Raw genomic sequence first — 23,947 nt, 5'->3', positions numbered from 1 at the left:
CTGGCCACTCACATGGTAGCCTGCTGCAGCGCTCAGCAGCCCATCGCAGCTCACAGCAGCCCAGCTCCAGGGAGAGCTATTGTTTACAATCTTAGCTGTAGAGGGTGCAGCTCACTGGCCCATGTGGGAATCGAACTGGCGACTTCGGCATTAAGAGCACAGTGCTCCAACCACCTGAGCCACCGGCCCAGCCCCATTTTAATTTCAGAATTTTCACCTATGAATTAAACAAGGTGTGCTGTCATTCTGTTTCGAGCCACTTTTGTTTTTCCTGTTGTATGAATGCTTTGGTTAAATTTTAGCATTTTTTAAGTCTTTTTGTTTGTGCCTTTAATAGCTGTCTGAATTGATTATGTGTAAGAGGTGCTCTTTTCTTCCTTAGTTAGAGGTGAAGAGAATGGAATTGATTGCAATCAAGGGGACAAGCCTTCAGACCGTAGCAAGCGAGTCCGTGGTAGAGGTAAGACAGAATAAGTGGGAAGGAGATGGTTGTGATAGAAAGAAGCCAGGCTGTTGCTATACTGGCCTCTGAGTAAGGCATGACAGTGTACTCTGAAAGAATGGTTCACCTTCTGAAGTCTTTTGATTCATTTACTGATGCCTATGAATGAAGTGTTTGGCTGAAGTAATTTTGAGGAAACCTATTGGTTGTTTTCAAATGAGCGGAGAAGACCCTTTTTGTGAATAATTTAAAACTTGAAGTATTGACCGCAATGTCATTATGAATTCTCTAATGTTGGGCTTTAACAAATGTGCTTTACCCACTGGTTTTAAAATTAAAATTATTTGCCCGTTGATTACCCCCTCTCCACCCCATTTTCTGTTAGTGATCATTTCTTAACATTTAGTAATTTGTGATGTCATTAAGCCACTTCAAGAATGTAGTTTCATATGCTTTAGAGTTGTGACTGAATTTTCTCAGGGTTATAAAATCAAGAATATGATGTAATATGCAGATCCTCTTTTGGTTCAGTGGAGGAGCTATCTGAATTGACTGATGCCACGTTTGATATGTTCAATGCAGTTGTGACTCTTCTCCAAATGAACATTTTATAGTGACAAAATTGTTTTCAGAAATATTAAACGTAGAAGTAATGTAGGTGGTACATATACTACCAACTCCCTAGACTGTACATTTATCTAGCTATCCTTTACTAAACTTCCACTACATGGGCCAAAGGTAAATGATTTCCAGAGATCAGAAAAGGATAAAATTATGTACTAACTTGTCAGGCATAGTCAAAATAAGATTGGAATTATCAAGTAGATTTTAATTTTAATTCCCGTTTCTATCCATTTCTATTATTACCCATTTAAACATAGGCAAAAGTGGAGAGAGTAGATAAATGAACCCCATGTCCTCTCTTATTCAACAGCACTTAAGGGTTTTAGACATTTGCTTTATATGTCCCCTCCCTCCCTCTCTCCATCCTTCCCTCCCTTTCTTCTCTGCAGAAATATATTAAAGTAGATTTTTGGGTCACTTACCCCTAATTACTATGGAAAGCACTTCTGAAAAATGTAGACAATTTCATATATATCCATAATGCTATTTTCACATCTAAAAAAACCATAGTAAACTTTTGTTATCATCTGATACTCAATCCATACATAAATTTCCCTGATATTTAAATGTCTTTTCATAATTGATTACTTTGAATCAAGATCCAAACAAGATTTATACATTACATATTTTTATTCTCTTTAATCTAGAGTAGTTCTTCCCCATCTTTTTTGTACCTCCACTTTTTTCTCCTTACATTGATTTGTTGTCAGACCATGTCATTTGTTCCCTAGGATGTCATGTTTCACACTCTGCATTTGTCTTTAAGTTTCTGTGATGTCATTTAGCTTATTCCTCTAGCCCTCATATTTACTATAAATGTAATTTTAAAGATTAGATCGTGCTCAGTTTGTTAGGTAAGCATAGGTGGTGTTATGTATCGATATTGCATTGCATCAGAAGGTACTTTTATGTCTTTTATTTTTTTTTAGTGATATTTAGGTTAATTATTGAGTTGTTCATTTTTAGTGAGTTCATCAATGGCTTTAGAATTAGTTGAACTGGAATTCTCAACATAATCCTTATCTTGGTTTTTATAGTTTAGTTTTTAAAAGATTTCTCTCAGAATTCAAGAAGAGTACTGCAACATACATAATTTTCATGTTCTGATTTTCTTTGTGGCAAGAAGACTGCTCAGGGGAAGTGTTGGACCTTGCTTTGTCTCTCCAGTGTTGAGGGCCGTTAGCTAGCTAGGCCTGCTAAGCACTTTTTTTTTTTTAAGTGAGATGAGTTTTTGTGACAGTTACCTAAGTCTTTAGAATTACCTGTTTTTGGAATGTTTTTTTTTTTGTGAGTTGGCCAGGAATGGAACAAATAATAATAGCTAACATTTACTGTGAGTGTTTCATTGTGTAGTAGGCATTTTGCTAGTAATTTACATGTGTTTTCATTTAATTCGTCAGCAAAACCATCTGAGGATTGTTGTCATTTTCATTTTACAGTTGAGCGAAGCAAATTATTTGCTCAGGGTCAGAGTTTGAACTAGTTCTATCTTATTCTGGAACTCTCGTTGTTCAGAGAGACCGAGGGAAGAAGGGGAGGGTTAGAGTGGGTAGTAGGTGTTACCACCTGCCTTGTTTCCTTCCTTCATCAGAGACGACAAACTTCTTAATATTAGAGGTGGTGGTAAATGCTTTCCATTAGGGAATGATGGAAGGACTCAACTAGTGGGTAACCCTGAAACTAAGTCTACTGGGAACTATTGAATAGCTTATGGGAGACTGGATTGAAAGGAGCCAAACCAAATAAAATCTGTCACATCCCATTCGATGAGGGTTGTGGGGAGGGAGGAGGGAGGGCGGCGCAGGGTTAAGAAAAGACAGTAGCCATGAATAGAGTTTAAGCGGGACCAAGGGATCTTCAGCCTCAAGGACTGGGCCTGGTGCCTAATCGGCCTACGCATTAGCTTTTATTAGTTAGGTGGGGAAGTAAAAGTAAAGGAGATAAAGCTTGTCAATCTCAAGAGCTGTGAATCCTATACATCGTAATAGGAAACTGATTCTAGCCAATCACCCTTGCCTGTCGGCAGCTGAACCACAAGTCTCAGGATGTATGTACTTCCCCAAGGGACAGAATCTTTATGCATATGAATAGATGGAGAGCACATCATATAATCTCTTCCCCTGCAGGTTTTGGGAAGGAATGTAGCCACAGAGGCAGAGGCTTTCCTTAGTCTGGGGAAGGTGGGGGGCTGTGCCCACCTCTATAAACCCCATGGGTTCCCTTACTGGTCCTCACTCGACTGTGCCTGACTTGAGTTGTCCCCATCGTGGGGAATCTTACTCGTCATTGGCTGACCAGCCATCTTTTTGGGGCCAAACAGGGAGATGTGAGGTGCAATCACAAAGGTGAAGCAAGGTCCCTGAAAGGATCCGTCTCATAGACTCTCCTTTCTTTAGGGACAGGTACATGGAGATAGATGGGTAGGCTGCTGCGTGGCAACAAAAATTTTTTCTTTTTCCCCTTCCTCCGCCTCCCCCTTAACCCACTCACTCCGCTTCAAGCCATTGTTTCTCAGTCTAGTTGTGTAGGACACAGCTCTCTGGCCCATGATGGTATTGTGAGCTGAGGCAGTCGGTCGCCGGTTGTCGGTTGGCTGCTCACAGCAGCTCACAGCAGGTCACGCCAGCTGCCAGCCACTCACGCTGGTCATTGGCCACTCCTAGCAGCACATGGCAGCCCACGGCAGCTCACGCCTACCTATGGCTGCTCACGGCAGCCCAGCTTCAGGGAGGGCTGTTGTTTATAATCTTAGCTGTAGAGGGCGCAGCTCGCTGGCCCATGTGGGAATTGAACTGGTGACCTCGGTGTTAGGAGCACAGTGCTCCAGCCGCAGGGCCAGCCCCAAATAAAATCTTATATAGGGATGATACTGGCTTGAGCATTAAAATCCCTAATTCAAGCATGTTAACTTTAAGAAAGAATGTAAAGTAGAAGGTAAGGGACTCAGACTGCCTCTTTATAAACCCAGTTAGACTTAAAAATTAAGGGAAAAAAAAAACAAAGCCCACCCTTTCCCACATATAAATAAACTTAAGTGAGATATAATTTTTATATCATAACACCTATATTTAAATATATTTGAATAGGCTATTGAAGGGTAGTGGTTTATGTCTGGAGATTTCTTTGAATCACTTAGTACCCGATGTTCAGCACAGGGCAAGAGGGGAAAAACAATAGGCACAGAAACACAATTATTTTGCTCAGTGAATGTCAGTCAAGTCCAGTTTGATAGTAAGTGAATAGTGGTGCAGGACTAATAGTTTACATCGTCTTCATAATTAAAGGATAAATGTCCTTTGTTTAATGTAACAAGTTCCTTCTTAGAAGTTGGGTAGCAAGTTATTTAATGTCTTAATTTACTCTCTCTTAGTGTGTTGAATTAGCCTTAAAACAGTTGATTGTTCTAGCCCTTCCCAGTTACTTTTGGTGTGTTGGGTAGCTGGCAGATTTTAAAGTGTATTTTAAAGAAGTACGTGCTTAAAAAAATGTACTTTAAAAACGGTTCTTTAAGGTCCCCATTCCATTTATTCTTTGACTAGTGGGCTCCTCTTGTTGACTTCACTCTATCCCTCAGAACATTAATCTATATTTGTGATTAAATCTGCTAAAATTTCTGGGGCGGCCGGTTAGCTCAGTTGGTTAGAGCGCGGTGCTCTTGACAACAAGGTTGCAGGTTCAGTCCCCACATGGGCCACTGTGAGCTGTGTTCTCCACAATTAGATTGAAACAACTATGTGACTTGGAGCTGATGGGTCCTGGAAAAACACGCTTACATAAATAAAAGTTAAAAAAAAAATCTGCTAAAATTTCAAGTTGCCAAAATTTCAGTAAGTCACCGTTTTCCTCTTTAATTTTTGCTTTACCTTCATGGTATTGGCTTAAAAATATTATTAAACAGAATGGATGTAATATGCTAACCTATAATGTTTTTGGGTAATACATGATTAAGATTTTGATAATTATTACACAAAAAATCATACATACCATAATATCGGAGTAAGTTTTATAGCATGAAAAGTATGAACTGTAGCAAAGAAGTAAAATTCCATTTATATGCCTGGTTTTTCGATACCTTTCCCTGTATGTTTGCTGTATGTTTAGAGGATCAAGAATCGACACTTGTAACAAATAGTTTTTCTATAATTCATGTAAAGTTTGTGGAAAGGTATTGTGAGTTGTGTATTTTGTGAGAAAACAACAGAGTCTTTAGGGGAGGAGAGTAGCAGTTGTGCCTGGGCTGTCTTCAGTGTCCTGGTCTTTGCTTTTTGGAAACTAATCCTGGTAGTTGTTGGTGTGTAAACCTTTGGGACTTGATAAATATTGACCATTCAGAGGTACTTGGCTATCAGATAATATTGTGTTTTTTACAAAATGTTGCATTTAGGTGGTATTTATTAAGTATTCACTATATGACTGGAAGTGTTCCTGAATGATACTGACTTACCTTAAAGTTAGATTGAAGACCATGTTAGAAATCCGTGAGATTTGGAGTGTTCTGGATAAAGTTCTTTGTCACATGCCATGTAGTTATTAGTAAAAACTAAGTTCAATTCTGTATTCCAGCAGCTTAAACTGCATACTATTGTGTATATTTAGGAACAAGTTTTTATAGAGAAAATTCCAAATTATCACTGTCACATTAAGAATAGAAAGATGGTAAGGAAGATGGATGGCATCTATACTCCTTGATTTTTAGGCCTTAGATCTGGAAGTGCCCGCCTTGGAAAGAAGAAAACAGAAGGTAACAAAAAGAATAGAATGATCTTATTGGCCAATAAATTTTGCTATCCCTCTGTGTTTCCCTGAAAATAAGACCTACCCCGAAAATAAGCCCCAGTTAAGATTGTCGGCCAGACAGATGGATTTAGTATGTTATGACGATATTCCAGAAGAAGATGACATGACTGTATTTGAATAAATGTAGATTGTTGTACATGAAAATATAAGACATCCCCTGAAAATACGCCCTAATGCATCTTTTGGAGCAAAAATTAATATAAGACCTGGTCTTATTTTCGGGGAAACACGGTAGTACCAATATCATGTGCCTAATTAATCCTTACCATCCGATTCTAGTTAGAAGATAATTGCTGTGAAATTCCTTTGTTTTAAAGTTTCAGGAACACAGAAGAGCTGGGTGTCTTAGCAATAGGGAGAGGTTTTTGTTTTCCAGGATATTTGATTCCTGAGATGCTTCTTCTGGTCTTAATGGGCTTCTTAGAAAAATGGTCAGATCTTCATGGGTGAATTCCCACTACTGCACTACTAAACCCTTCAGTTTGGCCCTTTGAGAGTGAGGATCTAGTCATAGTACTTAGATTGGTTGCTGAGGGACATACTCTAAATAGAACAGATTTATTGTTATAAAAACACATCTTAGGGAATAGTCAGTGAGTTGATGAACATGAATATAGATGGGAGTTGGGTTGACTAGTGTTATTACCTTGAGGTACAGTTGATATGTTTACTTTGGTTTTATTTAGGCAGATAAAACTAAAATAAAACTTAACAGTCCAAGTAAAATCACTATGAAATTTTCTTAATCATAAATGTCACATGAATTCTGCAGGGGATCTGTGTTTTACTTGACTTCTTTATGTTTTTTTTCTGGACTGTATGGGGATTGTTCATAGAATTTTCCCATTGGCAAATTTAATAATGAATAGGAACAGAATGCAAACAATCAAAAAATATGGTCCATTTGAACTTGGTAGGTGAAAAATGGGAGCTTAATATTCCTAGTCAGAATCTTTAACAATAATAGCTTGATATAAAACCAGCTATTGAGACCATACTGTTTTTTTTTTTTTTTTTTTTACTTTATTTTTGGCTGGATCAACTGGCTTCACTAGATAGTTAAAGATTATACAAAAGTGGAAAGGAGCCAGATTCAAGCTAAACCACTTGGAAAAGCATTCCTATAGAGTACATCTTTTAAAAGATTTTGGGGTATTGAGATTGAAGTTGAGGATTTGTCCAAGGAATTGGGTTAAGGCTGAAATACTAGAAAGTCAGGTAAGAATGTTTACTATTACTGAACTTTTCTAGGACTTCCCTGAAGCTTAGCTCCAGGGTTGTAAAAATCTATTGAAAGGAGTGGGCCTGTGTTGGTCACTTGTGTGATGACAGGGGAAGGAGCAACTAAAATTGTGTTTTTTCCCAACCATTGTTCTGAAAAGCAGAAAAGAGATAAGCAGAGAGGAGTTGACTGTTTTATGGAGAATAGTGTGTAAGTGGTATTTTTTGTCATCTACATCAGTGTATTTAAAAAATAATAATTTTGGGGCTTCTTCAGTATTGTCGATTTTCAGACTTGATATTTCATAGGCCTTTACTTTCTATCATATCTTCTTCTATCTTTTATTTATTTGTATTTCTGTGTGAATGTTTTTCCTTAAGTAAATTATCTCTTTCTTTTTTGGTCTCGGTATATTTAGGACTCCAAAATAATATAAAATTTAGCATGGCTCATCATTTTTATTGATCATTTTATTTAACTTAGTGTTGAATGTGCTTTATGCAGAAGAAGATATTACAATACTTTTCAGGTGGACTTTGATACGGGCTATTTGATTTTCTTTGCCATACCAGAATGTGTTTATGTATTAGAAATGACATTCTCATCTTTCTTGAAGGGTAGTTTATATGAAGTTATTTCCAAGTTATCTAAATTATAAGTGAGGAAATTATAGTCAAGTCATTCATTCCTCTATTATTCCTGTAAATTTATTTATTGGTGCATGGTTTGGTAGCATGAGTATATTGTTTTTGTCTTGTCTTTTGGTGAGATTGAGTCAAGTAAGGTAGTGAATAATACTTGAGGTTTCAGGAGGGTGATTTCTCTCTGGATGGAAGAAAAATAATGCTGTGGTAAAGGGAACAATAGTTTACTCCCTAACCCGTTTCACTCTTTTACCTTACTTACCTCACTGTTTTGTATTTAGCAATCCAAATTAGTTCTTCTACTTTTAAAACTAATACGTGAATGTGGTCTATATAATATAATTGAAAAATAATTATTGAGCACCTACTGTGTGCTGACATTCTAGTTTTAATATCTGAATCCTCTGCAGTGCCTTCTCAGGCCTTGGTACAAAAAGTATTGGAGAAAATGCAATGCTCTAAAATCAACTGCTGAACAGCTAGGTTATTTCCTGTAATTGAATAGTGACGTTATTATTGTGCTTCTAAATATAAGAGTTTAATTCCATGAAAAAATAACGAAAATTACAGTTTTAAATGCAACAACTAATATTTAGGTACCTATTATATTGTTGAAGCTATTGCTGTGACTAAGACATGGTCCCTCACATTCTGGTAAGGAAGGAGGAGAGACAGTTAAGTAAAAGCACTTTTCGATTTACTTAAAATGATTGTTGATGTGATCAACTGTCAGTAGTTGTCTACAACTGTCCTTAGAGTCTCCTTTAAATTGAATTGCCTGGGGAGGTCTCTGAGGAGGTGGGATTTAAGCTGAGGAGGAAGAAAGCCATGTGAAAATCTGGGTAGGTACATTCTATGTAGAAAGGAACAAACAGCTAGTGCAAACATGGAAAACAACTTGAATTTTCCACAGAATAAAAACTACTTATTGTAGGGCCGGCCCGGTGGCTTAGGCGGTTGGAGCTCCATGCTCCTAACTCCGAAGGCTGCCGGTTTGATTCCCACATGGGCCAGTGGGCTCTCAACCACAAGGTTGCCGGTTCAACTCCTTGAGTCCCGTAAGGGATGGTGGGCTCCGCCCCTGCAACTAAGGTTGAATGCGGCACCTTGAACTGAGCTGCCGCTGAGCTCCCGGATGGCTCAGTTGGATGGAGCGCGGGCTCTCAACCACAAGGTTGCCGGTTTGACTCCCGCAAGGGATGGTGGGCAGCGGCCCCTGGAACTAATAACGGCAACTGGACCCGGAGCTGAGCTGCGCCCTCCACAACTAAGATTGAAAGGACAACAACTCGACTTGGAAAAAAAGTCCTGGAAAGTACACACTGTTCCCCAATAAAGTCCTGTTAAAAAATAAATAAATAAATAAAATAAAAAAATGTGCTTTAAAAAAAACACACCAAAAAAACAAATAAACACTACTTATTGGAATATAAAATATACAAAGAAGTGCTCAGGGTGTGGTTTTAACATTTTATTTTGAAATAAGAAAAATACAATTTTGCATAATGTTCATCCAGATTCCCAGAATTTTAAGATTTTATTACCTTTCCTTATCATTTTCTCTGTGGTATTATTGTTTCTTCTGAAACCTGTGAGTACAAATTCTAGATATAATGCCATTTTATGCTTCAATGTTTTAGTGTATGTCTCCTAAGAAAAAAAGATATTCTCTTACAGAGCTATCTTAAAATAGTAAAGTCAGGGAATCACTACTGATGCAATCTGTAGGCCTTATTCAGAATTTTTCAGTTATCTTGCTAATGTTTTATAGCAAAAAAAAAATATTCTGGTCCAGGATCCAATCTAGGATCACAGATTATATTTAGTTCCCGTGTCCTTCAATAACAGCTCATCAGTCTGGAATAGTCTTTTATGGCCATGATGCTTTTGAAGCATATGGATTCTTGTAGAATGCCCTTCAAGACCAATATGAGAAATTTCTTCAGGATAGAATTCATCTTTACCACAAAGTGATGATAACTGTCCTCACTCAGTGTATCATATTAGAGGGCTCATAGTACAGGTTTATCTCATTACTAGTGATGTTAGTTTTATTTAAGGAAGGTGGTTTCTGCCAAGTTCCTCCTCTGTAAAATTACTACTCCCCACCCCCCTGTAATTTATGTGTATTTTTCTGTGGGGAGTATTCTTGAGACTGTAAATACCATTTTCATTAAATTTTTATTCATTAGTATTAGAATTCATTAATTCTTTCTTGAATTAATTATTGTGACACATTTATAATCAAACTTTTTTGCTAAGGAAAAGCTAATATATGGGTTATGAAGGTGGACTCTAAGCTTTCTTCCTCACTGAACCCAGAGGTTATTTGCTGTTGTCATTTGTCTCATTTGTGCTGCTTTAGGGTTGGGGAAGATGAATTATTCCTATATCTCTGAGAATATACCCTGATTCAGGGACAGAGAGGCACAACTTGCCTGGCTTCCAAGTCTAAGTTACGCTAGCCCCAGAGCTGCCCTGCTTTCTGGTAGGTCGAACAGAGTTTTGGGCATGGAGGCAGCTCATAGTCAACACACCAGCCATCTTTAATCATTGAACCAGTCCTGAATATTGGGGAACTTTTGTTGATACAAAGAATTTTAGAACTAGTCAGGACACAGAGTGTGCAGTAATGAATTCAAGTTCATGTACTTTCTGGCACATTTGCCTGTTATCAAAGCCCTCTTTATAGTCTTCTGGGGATGCGGGAAGGGGATTGCTTTCTATCTTAGATTAGGAGCACTCTCCCTACTTTATGTTACACAGTTACACAGGTTCGGTGCCGGGGGCTATCTGCAGTTAGGATCTGCCTCCATTAGTGGTGGTTGGCTGTTCTCTGAGTTTTGGCTTTCCCCCCCCCCCAAGGGAAATGAGCAACTTTTCTATTCTGGCCCTCAGTGTAAAAGATACAAATATTTAATAATTAAAAACTTCAGCAATCATTTAAAGTAGATGTAGTACAGACCCCATAGAGAGACTTAGGAGAAAAGGTAAAGCATTTATCATTACATTCGTGTATTCTTTGTGATAATCTTCTCTACTCTTGTTTTTCTCTATTGAAAGACCCTGGATCTTTATTCTGAGCTGTTAGGTGAAAACAGCTTTTTGTACCAGATAACAGTGTAGGGAAATGGTATAAACGCAGAAAACAATGTTACTGGTAGCATTACTAGCCAGAGGAATAGGAAAGACAATTTTGTTATCTTACTAAAATTTATAGGAAATAGATGGGTTTGATTTTTTAAAAATTTACCGAAAAGAAGATATTTAGCTTGTTCGTGGTTAATGCTTGGGTGTATTAACCATATCCATATCTGAAGACAGAGAGATATGTATATAGTTGATACTGACTGTTTGCAGGGGATTTGTAGGATTTCTTGAATTTTTGGCCTTAAGATAGGTATTTCTTTTATAAATTCCTTTCTCTTTTTTCATGCACATCTTGCTTTCTGGATCAAATATTTTGGTTATCATTTAATTATTTTTTAGCATCCCTTTTTAAAATTTTGCCACTATTTAGTTATTGTTTAACCACTGTTAGTGCCATTTGCCACATGCATGCCATTGAAATGAATTCTCTTTTGTTATAATGAGTGCACATAAATCCACTTATCATGAGCAATCATGTTTTTTCTTTTGCTTTCTTCCTTGGTAACTGTTCATTACAGCAAAAAAGAAAATATTCTTGAGATATAATCACATACTGTACAATTCACCCATTTAAATTATACAATTCAGTGATTTTTTTGTATATTCATAGAATTATGCAACCATCATCATAATCAATTTCAGAACATTTTTATCACCTCAAAAAAAAAGCCTGTACTCCTTTATCAGTTCTCAGTTCTTTTACATTCCTCATATCCCACCCTAGCAGTAAACAACCAGTAATCAACTTTCTGTCTGTATAGATTTGTCTGTTCTGGTCATATCATGTAAATAGAATTTTATGGTAGGTTTTTTGTGACTGGCTTCTTTCACCAGCTTAATATTTTAAAGATTCATCCATGTTGAAGCATGTGTCTGTACTTCATTCCTTTTATGGCCAAACAACAGCTTGTTGTATGGGTAGACCACATGGTGTTTATTGTTTTTTGGTTTTTTTTACAACTAAATGTTTTCGTTCTTGACCTTGTAGGCCGTGGTAATAGCTGTGTGTAACGTCTTGCCGTTGCGTTTTGACAGTGCTACAATATGCATTATTAGGATTCTTCTACTTTTTAGAACATTTTCCTCTAGTTCCCTATCTCTGGGAATAGGGTAGACTTTTGTCAAGACCATATTTTTAATAGTTTAACTTGAACTGTTGGATAAGTTAACTATGCATGGTTAATATACATTTTAGTTATATTAGCATGGTTAATATAGCCCCTGGCAACCACCTTTCTCTGAATTTGACTATTCATATGTACCTTATGTATTCTTAAGTGGAATCATAAATATTTGTCCTTTTTTTTTTTTTTTTTTAAGATTTTTATTGGGGAAGGAGAACAGGACTTTATTGGGGAACAGTGTGTACTTCCAGGACTTTTTTCCAAGTCAAGTTGTTGTCCTTTCAATCTTAGTTGTGGAGGGTGCCGTTCAGCTTCAAGTTGTTGTCCTTTCAGTCTTAGTTGTGGAGGGCGCAGCTCAGCTCCAGGTCCAGTTGCCATTGTTAGTTGCAGGGGGTGCAGCCCACCATCCCTTGCAGGAGTCAAGGAATCGAACCGGCAACCTTGAAGTTGAGAGGACGTGCTCCCACCAAGTGGGCCATCTGGGAGCTCAGCGGCAGCTCAGCTCAAAGTGCCATGTTCAATCTTAGTTGCAGGGGGCAGAGCCCACCATCCCTTGCGGGACTCAAGGAGTTGAACCGGCAACCTTGTGGTTGAGAGCCCACTGGCCCATATGGGAATCGAACCAGCAGCCTTCCGAGTTGGGAGCATGGAGTTCCAACCACCTGAGCCACCGGCCCCTACTTGTCCTTTTTTGACTGGCCTATTTCACTTAGCACAATGGCCTCAAGGTTCATAGATGTAGCATGTGTCAGAATTTCCTTCTTTATTAAGGCTGAATAACATTCCATTGTATGTGTATACCACGTTTTGCTAATCCGTTCATCCATTGATGCATACTTGGGTTGCTTGTTTTTTTTGGCTATTGTTAATAAGGATTCTGTGAACATGAGTGTTCGAATATCTTGTTCAGACCCTACTTTAAAATTCTCTTGGGTATATATCCAGAAGTGGAATTGTAAGATCATATGGTAATTCTATTTTTAATTTTTGGGGGAACTACCGTACTGTTTTCCATGGTGACTACTCTATTTTATTTTCCCACCTAACAGTGCACAAGGGCTTCAATTTCTCTACATCCTTGCTCACCCTTGTTACTTTATGTTCTTTCTCTCTCCTTTTTTGTTGTTGATAGTAAGCCATCATAATGGGTGCCAGATTTCCCTAATGATTAGTGCTGTTGAGAATATATAATGTGCAAATATTATACAGGTTGCATTTGTACTCTGTTGATAATGTCTTTTGGTGCACAACTCAAATGACTACTTTTTTCTTTTCTTGCCTGTGCCTTTGGTGTAATATCCAAGAAATCATTAACTCAGTGCTCTGAAGCTTTTGTTCAATATTTTCTTCTAAGAGTTGTATAATTTTAGCTCTTACATTTAGATCTTTTATCCGCAGTTTAGGATTTTGATTAATAAAGACTGCAGAGTTTTTGAATAAAACTATTTCTTCTTGCTAGCTCTCTTGCTTGCTCCTATTTTGGTTATTGGTAAAAGTCCTAGTGTTAAAAACGGTATTTAATAGTACTGTTTACTTAGCAGTTTCCTCTTTTCTCTTTCTTTCTGTTTCTCATTTCATTTTATAGTAGAAGCTTTAAAAGGGCATGGTGTCTGCACTCGCTGGTTTTAAAAGACCCAGAACATTAAAAAAAAAAAAAAACACAAAACCAACCTGCCTATGTTAAGCTGCTGCATATCACATATTATACAAGCAGCATTACATTCTTTTCTGTCCTTTTAAATCAATAACTGTGTAGGTAGTTTAGTCAGTAGGGACCAGCAGATTGGGTGCACTGGAGGGAATGATGGTGCTATTAAGAACAATGGCGGTATTGTTTGGGTAGGTGTAGTATAGGATGAAGTTTGTTAGGTTATAATTGTGTAGATATAAGCAGTATTTTACACTATAATTTTTTTAAAAGGATTTGGACGTGGCAGAGGGAGAGGGGCAGGAAGATTCTCAACCCAAGGCATGGGGTAAGTCTTAGTCATCTTATTTTTGCAGTTATTTCCTTCTCTAGTTGTTACTGTAAGATTTTCTTTCCTCTGTTGTGTACCCAGTTTATCCTGGTGAGAAAACCATAAAAAAGCAAAATAGTACAAATAAAATTGTATTGCAATAGGCCTTAGAGCAGAGTTTCTAGCCCTGCTCTGTTGACATTTTGGATTGGGTAATAGTTTCTTGAAGTAGTCAAGTGTCCTTTAAGTTGTAGGATGTTTAGCATCCCTGGCCTCTCCCTGCTAGATGGTAGTAGCACCCCCCTCAAGTTGTGACAACCAAAAATGTCTCCTTGAGAGGGAGGTACACCATCACCCCTAGCTGAAAACCACTGCATAAGAGTTATGTTGGTAAATCCAGCAATTGCCCTTGAATGGTAAGTAAATGCAATGTTTATGTAAGAGTGGTAGATTTTTTTCTGAGTCGTAATAGTGAAGAGTGGCCATACTGTTAGTCAGTAGCGGTATAACCAGTTGTTCATTCATTATTTCTTACTGTTCTTTCACTTCTTGTTGGCTGCTTTTAAAACATTAACTCCCCCTGGATTTTTAGAAAAAAAGTTTTTATGTACCTTAACACAGAGCCTTATGTAGATGCCAGTCAAAAAAGGAAGAAAATCGTTCTCGGAAAAGCTGTTCTAGGAAAAGCCCTCCGTTTCTCTATAGCTTCAGGGCAGCACTGTTGGGGCTCACTGCCTTCAGCTGCTACCTCCTGCCATTTCTGTGAGGTCCCTGTAGACAAAGGGAGATTGAAACACAGGGAGTTAACACACATGTAGGCCGAGCCTAGTAGCTTTAAGCTATTTTTGTGGATTTTGCTGTTTACTTTCAAAAACATTCTTTTGGAGTAAAAAAATAATTGTCAATGATAATAAATCTGGAAAAAACATTCTGTTGTGAAAATTTTAGAGGTAGTGTTTAGTTTGGCTCTAGTTAGACCTCTGTATTATGGGTGTTTTAGGATTAAAAAAAAAAAGGTACTAAACAAAACACTTTTGTTTACATACCTCCCCTTCTGCCTCCCCTCCCCCCCACTCCAAGCTGTTGTTTCTCAGTCTAGTTGTGTAGGAAACAGCTCCCTGGCCCATGCTGGTATTATGAGCCTTGTGCCCCCCCCACCCCCCGCAGTGGGCTGCCAGTCATCGGTCGGCTGCCCACAGCAGTTTGTTTACTTTTTAAAAAAATTATGCCCACTGTTTCTATACAAAAGGATCATATACATCTGTTGTAAAAGGTTCAAAGCCAAACTTTGAGTCTGACTTGGGAAGAAAAGACTTGTTGCCTATTTAAGTCTGGATTTAATTTTCAGGGGAGCTTTAAATAGAGCCCTCATTCTGCCTAGAATGATTATGACTCCAGACCTGCTTCAGGCTGCATCGGACAGCAACTTTGGCAAGTAGGGGTATCATATAAGAGTGCATGGAAGGTTCATAGGCAACCTCTGCTGGTCAGAAGATCTACATCCCAGGGGCCAGAGGAATTATCTATAATTAAATAGGAGAAGGCATATTTATGAAGATATATATCTTTATGAAGATAAGGGAAACTTCTGAAGTTTCCCATAGTGGCTATTTGGAGGGACAGCTTTTTTAGGGGAAAGATGATGTACAGTTAATTTTGTGACTTCGATGATTGCTTCATTTGCCTTTATTCTTTATTTCAAACCCCAGGACATTTAATCCTGCAGACTATTCAGATTCTCCACCTAAAGATGGGTGTGGGACAAAACCTGTAGTTTGGGAAGCTGCTCAGAATGGTGCAGAAGAGGGAAGTGGTAAGTGTCTATTCTTGTCAGAGATGGGTTTTAAATGTTTGAGCTGTTAACATATATACAAAGATGATACCAAAGTGTGCTGTTGGAGAATAATAAAAAACAGCCTGCTGTCCTACCTCTGAGAATACTGTTAGCTAGTTCTTACACCTCCAAAGTCTCACTTATAAATCTCATTGATGATAAGGTATTTTTCTCTTCTGCACTCTGAGGAAGAGGTTATAATCAATCTGTGTAAATAGCACAAACCCACATTCAAATCTCAGTGTGTCAAGGATTTTAAAAGAATTTAATTGTATTAAAAATTAAAAAAAATTACAGGTGACATTCTATATTATATTAGTTTCAGGTGTACTGCTTAGTGGTTAACCATTTGTGTAATTTACGAAGTGATCCCCCTGATAAGTCTGGTACCCCTCTATAGTGTGTCTCTGGGATTTATAGAATTTCTTAGGAGAATACTTGTTACTGAAAGTACTTACCATTCCCGATGGTGGACACTGAAATTTGGCCAAAGTGGTAGATGATAGATGGGTTTGGGGCAACAATTGCTTTTGCAGTTTTTTCTGTATCCTGCTGTTTTTGGATTATTTCTTTTCTGAAATTAATGGGCAGATACTTGTTAATTAGCATGTTTCTTTAATAGAGCTCTTTGGAGAATTTATTCATGATAATATATATTAACGATTGTGATTATATTTATAAAGACACAATTTGACACTTCCATATAACATCAACCCTGGTCAAAAAATAAGGTAGGTCCACCATCACAGAAGCACAATCAATGAACTAGAAATCAAAGATCCTGTAGAGATAATCAACAAAAGTTATAAATGGTAACTTGAAAAGACTAATAAAATTGATAAACTTACTGAAAGCTTGATAGGGAAAGGAGAAGAAGCATAAATAATTAGTTGTAGGAATGAGAAAAGGAATACTGGTACTAATTTATAATTAATTGCTTTAATAGTTATAATTAATATAGATATAAAAGATCATAGGAAGATACTTTATGTCAATATATTTTGTGTTAACATTTGAAATTACATATTAATCTCACTCTTCAACACAGATGTAGAAGTCTTAAGCCAAAATACTGGAAAATAGAATTCAGTAAGATAGAAAAAGGGTAATACATCGTGGTGATGTTAAATTTATACCTGGTATTCAAATTTGTTTAGCATTTAAAATCAATCAACTCCTACATAATATATCCAAGAGAATAGAAGACTTAGGTTCACACAAATGTTCATAGAAGCATAACTCATGATAGCTGAAAAGTGGAAACAAACCAAATGGATGAATGGATAAGTAAAATGAGGTATACCATCCATACTCTGGAATATTCATTCTGCCATAAAAAGGAATGAAGTACTTGATACATGCTGCAGCATGGATGAACCTTTGAAATATTATACAAAATGAAAGGAACCAGTCACAAAAGAGCATATACTTTAGATTGTATGATTTCATTTATGTGAAATGTCCAGATTAGGCGAGTACATAGAGACAGAAAGAAGATTGGTAGTTGCCAAGAGCTGGGAATGTTTGGGAAAGATAGGTACAAATGGGTTCAAGATTACTTTTTGGAGTGATGAAAATATTCTGGGATAGTCCTGAGTGTTGCACAACTTGTGAATATATTAAAAACTACTCATTTGTGCACTTTAAAAAAGTGCATTTTATGCTGTGTGAGTTATTAGGTTGGTGCAAAAGTTATTGTGGTTTTTGCAGGTATTTTTAACCTTTTCTTTATTTATTTAGATTTACTTTTAATTAATTAATTAATTAATTAATTAATTGAAACTTTTATTAATCTTAAGTGTGTTTTTCCAGGACCCATCAGCTCCAAGTCAGGTAGTTGTTTCAATCTAGTTGTGGAGGGTGCAGCTCACATTGGCCCATGTGGGTATCGAATCGGCAACCTTGTTAAGAGCACCTTGCTCTAACCAACTGAGCTAAACAGCGGCCTTTAAACTGCAGTTACTTTTGCAACAACCTAATATATCTCAATAACTCAAAAAAACGAGTCTTATTCATCCTTTTAAAAAAATAAAGGAGAAAATTCATATTATTTCAATAAGGAAGGCATTTGACAAAACCCAACACCCAGTCTTGATTTTTTTAATAAAGCCAGGCAAAGCTGCAATACAAGGAAATTTCCTTAATCAAATAATAGAAATCTATAAAACTTACTGTAAACATTAGTTAATGGTAATGTGTTGAATGTTTTTCTTCTGGAACAAAATAAAGGTGCTTACTCTATTTCTATTCACTGTACCAGAAGTTTCAACCATTGCAATAAGTAATAAAGAAGAAAAGTCAGAGGATTAAAAAGGGAGGGAAAATCCTATCATTTATGGTAATGATATGAAAGAATTTATAGTTAAATTAAGAAAGTTTTAAAAAGTGCTGGATGGCTGTTCAATAAACAGATATATTTCTACAAACCAGAAACAAAGAAAATGGGGGAAAAATTTGTAGTCTCAACGAAAACACCAGGTGCAGGCTGCCGGCCGGATGGCTCAGTTGGTTAGAGCGCGAGTTCTCAACAAGGTTGCCAGTTCAATTTCCGTGTGGGATGGTGGGCTGTGCCCCCTACAACTAAAGATTGAAAAGGGCAACTGGACTTAGAGCTGAGCTGCGCCCTCCACAACTAGATTGAAGGACGATGACTTGGAGCTGATGGGCCCTGGAGAAACACACTGTCCCCCAATATTCCCCAATAAAATTTATTGAAAAAAAAAAGTAACCATCAAAATAATAAACTTTAAAAAAAAAAACAACAAAAAAACACCAGATGCCTTTGAAGAAGTCTAATGATATGCAAGATAAGACTTCTACCTATGAAAGCATAAACTATGTAAACTCATCTTAAAATATAAAATTGAGAAATTTAAGAAGAAATAATAAATGGAAGGACATATCATTTTTATATATTTCAATTCTCACTATTGTGAAGCTTAGGTTTTACTGACTTGTTCTTTGGACTTAATCCCTGGTAATTCACCACATGAAAATTGTCCCCACTGTTGTCTTAAAAGTTAAGGTTTATTGAGATGTGTTTTATATACAATAATACCCTTTTAAAGAGGTATAAGTAAATGAATTTTAACAAATGCATGTATTGTGTAAACACCATTAAAATCAGGACACTGTGTTTCCAGACTAGCAATGAACAATTGCAAATTGGAATAAAAGGAAAAAGAAAAGTACCATTTATAGTAGTACAAAAACATGAAGTACTCAGGTATAAGTCTGACAAAGGAGGTGCAAGATTTGTATGTTGGAAATTATGAAACATAAGAACAATCGAAGCAGACCCCAAAAAAGGGGGAGATACTCAGTGTTTCTAAATTGGAAGACATAATATTGAAATGTCATTCCTCCCCAGTTGAGGCATAGGTTTAGTACAAGTTCAAACTCCCAGATTTTTTTGTGTAAATTGACAACTTGGTTCTAAAATTTTTGTAGGAATTAGTATAGCCCAAACAACTTTGAAGAACAACAAAGTTTAAATATTCATATTCCCCGATTTCAAGAACTTACTCTGAAGCTATGGTAATCATGACTGTGGAATTGAAAAAAGCATAGAGCAAGATCAATTATATAATTGCAGGTCTAGAAATAAACCCACAAATACATGGCTAAATTGATTTTGGACAAAGGTTCCAAGACAGTTCAGTGCCATGCATTATACTGTATACAAAAAAATAACCACAAGTGGATAATAGCTCTAAATGTGAAACCTGAAAATACAACTTCTAAAGAAAATAGAGGAGCAATCTTAGCCACCTTGGATTAGGTAAATATTTCTTATATAGGACACAATAAACACAAGTTATAATAGAAAAACTTGGTTCTTCAGAAGAGAATAAGAAAAAAGGACAGGCATAGTTTAGGAGGAAATATTTATGAAACCCCTATTTGAAAAGGGACTTGTATACAGAATATATAAAGACAACTCATTAAGAAAACAAACAACCCAATAAAATAACAAGCAATTAAAAATGAACAAAAAAATGAAAAAATTGTGGAAATGGATAATGGTGATGGTTGTACAGCAATGCAAATGTACTTAATGCTAAATCACTTCTACACTTAAAAAAGGTTTAACGTGGTACATTTTGTGTAATGTGTGTTTTACTGCAATAAAAAAACTGACAAACTATATAGACATTTTATGCCAAATTTTTGGCTATTATGTTGTAGTTATGTGAGATGTAATTATCGGGGGCTAATCGGTGAAAGGTAACTTCTTGTAAATCTATATTTCAGAATAAAAAATGAGCAAAAGATGTGAACAGATGTTTCACAAAGGAAGATATATGGATGGCAAATAAGCACACAAAAACACGCTCATCTTCATTGGTCAGTGGGAAAATACAAATTAAAAACACAGTAGGTTACAACCATTCATCCATTAAAATAGCTTTAAAAGAAAACAGTACCAGTGTTGGAAGATGGCAAAATAACTCTCCTGATGTGAAAGCATACAGAAAACAATACCAACCCTAGGTTTTCATTGAAGAGAAATGAAAATACATCCACACAAAAACCTGCATGTGATGTTTATAATGGCTTTATTCAAAATCACTGATTTTCAAATCAAGTGTTGAAACATAATTTTGAATTAGTTGATTAACTACTATTTTTCTTTTTTGTTATTCTCCTTCCTTCTCCTGTCTCCTGTTTTCTCTCTCTCTTTCCCCTCATTCTCATTTAGAGTAGCAGATTCCTTGCTGAAAAACATTTAGATAAGCAAATTGTGTTTGCCGAGTACAGATAAAGGATGTCTGTTCAGCTGGGGTGGGTGCTGGCTATTTTTCTAGAGGCCTCACAGAATAGTATTGTCTTGTTGATAACACAGAGTTCTGCGTCCAGCCCTCAGCCTTACAGGCTCCGAAACCTGACTCTTCACATTATAATAAGTTCATTCCTTAGAAGCAGACCAAAATAGAAAGACTGAAGGAAAGTCAGAATGTTTGTTTATAAATTTACTTAAAAATATACCTGTTAAATAATTTGGAATGCTCTCTTTGACAAATGGGAAGGGAGCTCGGTGAACCTGGGAACGAGTAGTTGATACAAATTGAGTGTTCAAGGGCCATCTTTCTAATAAGATTCATACTTGACTTACAGTGGCTTGTCACAATATGGATTGCAGTAAGTTTCCCTCAGATGTATAGCATATACTGAGCTTTGATGCTTTCCTTTCTCTGTTTTAATTTGCTGACCAATTTCTCTTCTGATGAATACCTTAATTGTTGTTATATGTCAAAACCTTCCATTTTACATTGATCCACAGAACTGGCATCAAATGCTCAAAATGTAGCTCAGAATCTGCCAAACAAAAATTCTTATGGACACAAAGGTATGAATGTTTTATTTAAAATATTTCTTTAGTTGAGAATTTTATAAAATGCTTACAGTATCTTCTATCTTCCATTTTCATCAAGTCTAGTTAACCAGATAAATATTTGTCATTTGTATTTTTACAACTACTAGATAAAATAATTATCAGCTTTTGATTATGGAAATATTTTTCAGATTGGCCTTCAAGGCACCACAGATTTTTTCATCGTTTTCCTTTTTCCTCATGGCTACCTTATATGTGCTTTTGATATACTAACATCAAGTTAAATTGAACATGAAGCATACATCTCAAATTGATTGTTTTAAACTGAAAATCAATGTCATTGAAGTTTTCATATATGTTTGAGGTATATAGGTTTGTGGGCCTATAATGGGGACCAAGCTCTTACTGTAAAATTCTAATATTCCGAACTAGGATTAGGACCTGACCCTGCATTCTTCTATCTAAGGTCTGGTGTTTGTTACAGTCTATTATTAGGGTGGGTTACTGCAACAACTTGGTCCTGGCTTCTGACATGTGGCTTTCTCCTCTATTGCCTACCATACACCACTTTACCGTGTTGCACTTGTTACATTCTTACAACTACGCACACACGTATTTATAGTCTTCTGCCTGCCCAATTCTGCAATTCTGTGTCTAAGTTTGTGTTTTAATTGTTTTCATAATACTTTTCTAAGTGGTAGGCCAGTCTCTTTATATATCATGTATAAGAAAGTATGGTTTAACTTAATGCCATTGAATTGTGCACTTAAAAAATGATTAATATAGTAAATTTTATGTTACAAGTATTTTACCACAACTTAAAATTTTTGGAAAAGAAAGTGTTTTAAACTTTAGTATGCTTTTAATTTTTTATGTATAGGTTTTTGTAATGCCTCATCATTGTTTCTTTCCCCTGGAATATCCCTTCTGTATATATCTGTCTATTTAGCTGTTTTTCCAGCCTTCAAAGTTTTTGCTGTGCTTCATCTAACCCCATAAGCTTTTTCTTACTTTCTAGCTTTGATTTCTTTGTCCTCTAAATTTCCTGTGTATTAATCAGCTTCATGTAATTTATCATTCATGTAATTTATCCCTCACAAGACTTTTATTTGGCTTTCCAATGAGATATGACTTCAGTACTTAGCATCATGCTTAACGTGTAGATTTTTAACCCAGTATTGGTTGGTTGATGACCGAGGAAGAGGTTGGTCCTAAGGAAAATTCCACTATAAATGGTTTCCTATTATTATTTTAGATGCCTTGAAAGTAAAAGTTTTAGGAATGATTTTTGAGGCAAGAAATTGTCCTGTTTCTTGATTAGAATGTTTCTAAAACTGCTTAGTTCAAACCTGCTTTTTTTAGAATTTGTTAATCTTTAAATTAGAATACTGTCTCCCATGATGAATTTGACAACATGAGCGTAGGGTAGGTAGGTTGGATGGAGGTGTCACCAAGAACACTAAACTTTGAGTTTAGTCTAGTTGTGAACTTTTAAACCTATACACGTGCTTAGAGAAAAGTCTGGAAGGAAATACATTGAAAAACCAGAGATTATGTTACGTATTAGTACTTAAAGTCATTGCAGAAGGAAGATAAGAGTGGAAGGTGGGTGGACGGCTTGCCTTAGATTTATTTAGCTTCATGTGCAGTGTGCTAAGAGGCCTGTGCAGAGGTCTAGAGAACAAGGTTCCAGTACTGATTTCTAACAGGGACTAACTAATTGCACGTTGTGTTTTTTCTCTTAAACTATTCTCTCTACTTTTGTTAAAGAAAATATGTTAATTCAAAGAGATGTTAATAAGTCTATGTACATAAACTCATATTTGCTTTATGCCATTTCTGGAGAAACTATGGAAACCATTTAAAGATAGGGCGAGTGAGACAATACGGAGGATCAGATTGCCGGTTCAGATATTGAAATCTTTCTCTATCAAGTCTTTCTCTGTCAACTATTACAGTGGACCCTTGAACAACACAAAGATTAGTGGTGCTGACCACCTGCACAGAGGAAAATCCCTGTATAACTTAAAGTGGCCCTCCACTTACATAGAATCCCAACCATGAGTTAAAAATGCCGTTGACCATAGAACAACGTGGGTTTGAACTGCCCAAGTCCACTTGCATGTGTCGTTAGAGCTAAAGGATACATGTAACAAAAGGCACACAAGAGCAGGGAGTGCATCTGCGCACGTTCTTCCTTCCTGTAATGTATATGCCCTGTGATCCACAATAATAGACGAGCTGTCTGAGTAATGTGCGTAGGTTTTTCACACGGCATGTTTCAGGTTTGAAATGTCTCCCTTTTATACCCATATAATGTCATATCTTAGGTGATACTTTACAGGGAGCCATGCTCCATAAACCCATGGAATCTACATTTGTTTGCCACAACCGATCCTAAATTAGGGACATCCTATTGAAAGCATTCTATCAAGGACTTTTTTCCTACATAATACTACCCATTTATTTATGAGGTGCTTGGTTTTTAGGTTATTGACATGATTCCAAGAAAATTAGATCTGGTCACCTGCCTTTTCCTTAGGAGTGTGCCCCTCCTGCTCTCCCCTTTCTCTTTTCCACAGACGAACCTCATTGTAGCTCAGAAGTTCAACTCATTTCTTCCCATTGAAGGAACTGAAAATATTCACAATCCTGCTTCCTGGGGGTTGTTATAGTTAATGTTTTGGTGTATTTTCTTTTAAAATCACTTTTCGTAGGTATGTATTTGCCTGTATGCTTTAAACTAGTGGGCCTATATTTATACAGAATCTCGAAGTACTAAAGTCAGCATTTTTGAACACCAATACTTTTCTTTAA

General features: G+C 36.6%; 1 protein-coding gene across 5 annotated transcripts in view; it reads left to right on the top strand.

Annotated features, from left to right (window-relative positions):
* Positions 1 to 23,947, top strand: part of UBAP2 (ubiquitin associated protein 2) — a 103,247-nt gene that overhangs the window by 47,721 nt on the left and 31,579 nt on the right. For 3 of the 5 annotated variants that reach the window (XM_033121992.1, XM_033121994.1, XM_033121991.1), the window contains 4 exons: positions 383 to 460; positions 13,925 to 13,979; positions 15,671 to 15,774; positions 21,080 to 21,145. In XM_033121992.1, coding sequence (XP_032977883.1) covers positions 383 to 460; positions 13,925 to 13,979; positions 15,671 to 15,774; positions 21,080 to 21,145 — 303 coding nt within the window. The remainder of the gene's footprint in view (positions 1 to 382; positions 461 to 13,924; positions 13,980 to 15,670; positions 15,775 to 21,079; positions 21,146 to 23,947) is intronic. The other 2 variants (XM_033121993.1, XM_033121995.1) reach the window with 2 other exon arrangements.

This window comes from Rhinolophus ferrumequinum, chromosome 12 (assembly GCF_004115265.2).
Source record: "Rhinolophus ferrumequinum isolate MPI-CBG mRhiFer1 chromosome 12, mRhiFer1_v1.p, whole genome shotgun sequence".
In the NCBI taxonomy this organism is placed as follows: Eukaryota; Metazoa; Chordata; class Mammalia; order Chiroptera; family Rhinolophidae; genus Rhinolophus; species Rhinolophus ferrumequinum.
The sequence above is the reverse complement of the archived record's forward strand: the minus strand, read 5'-3'. Positions and strand labels throughout refer to the sequence as shown.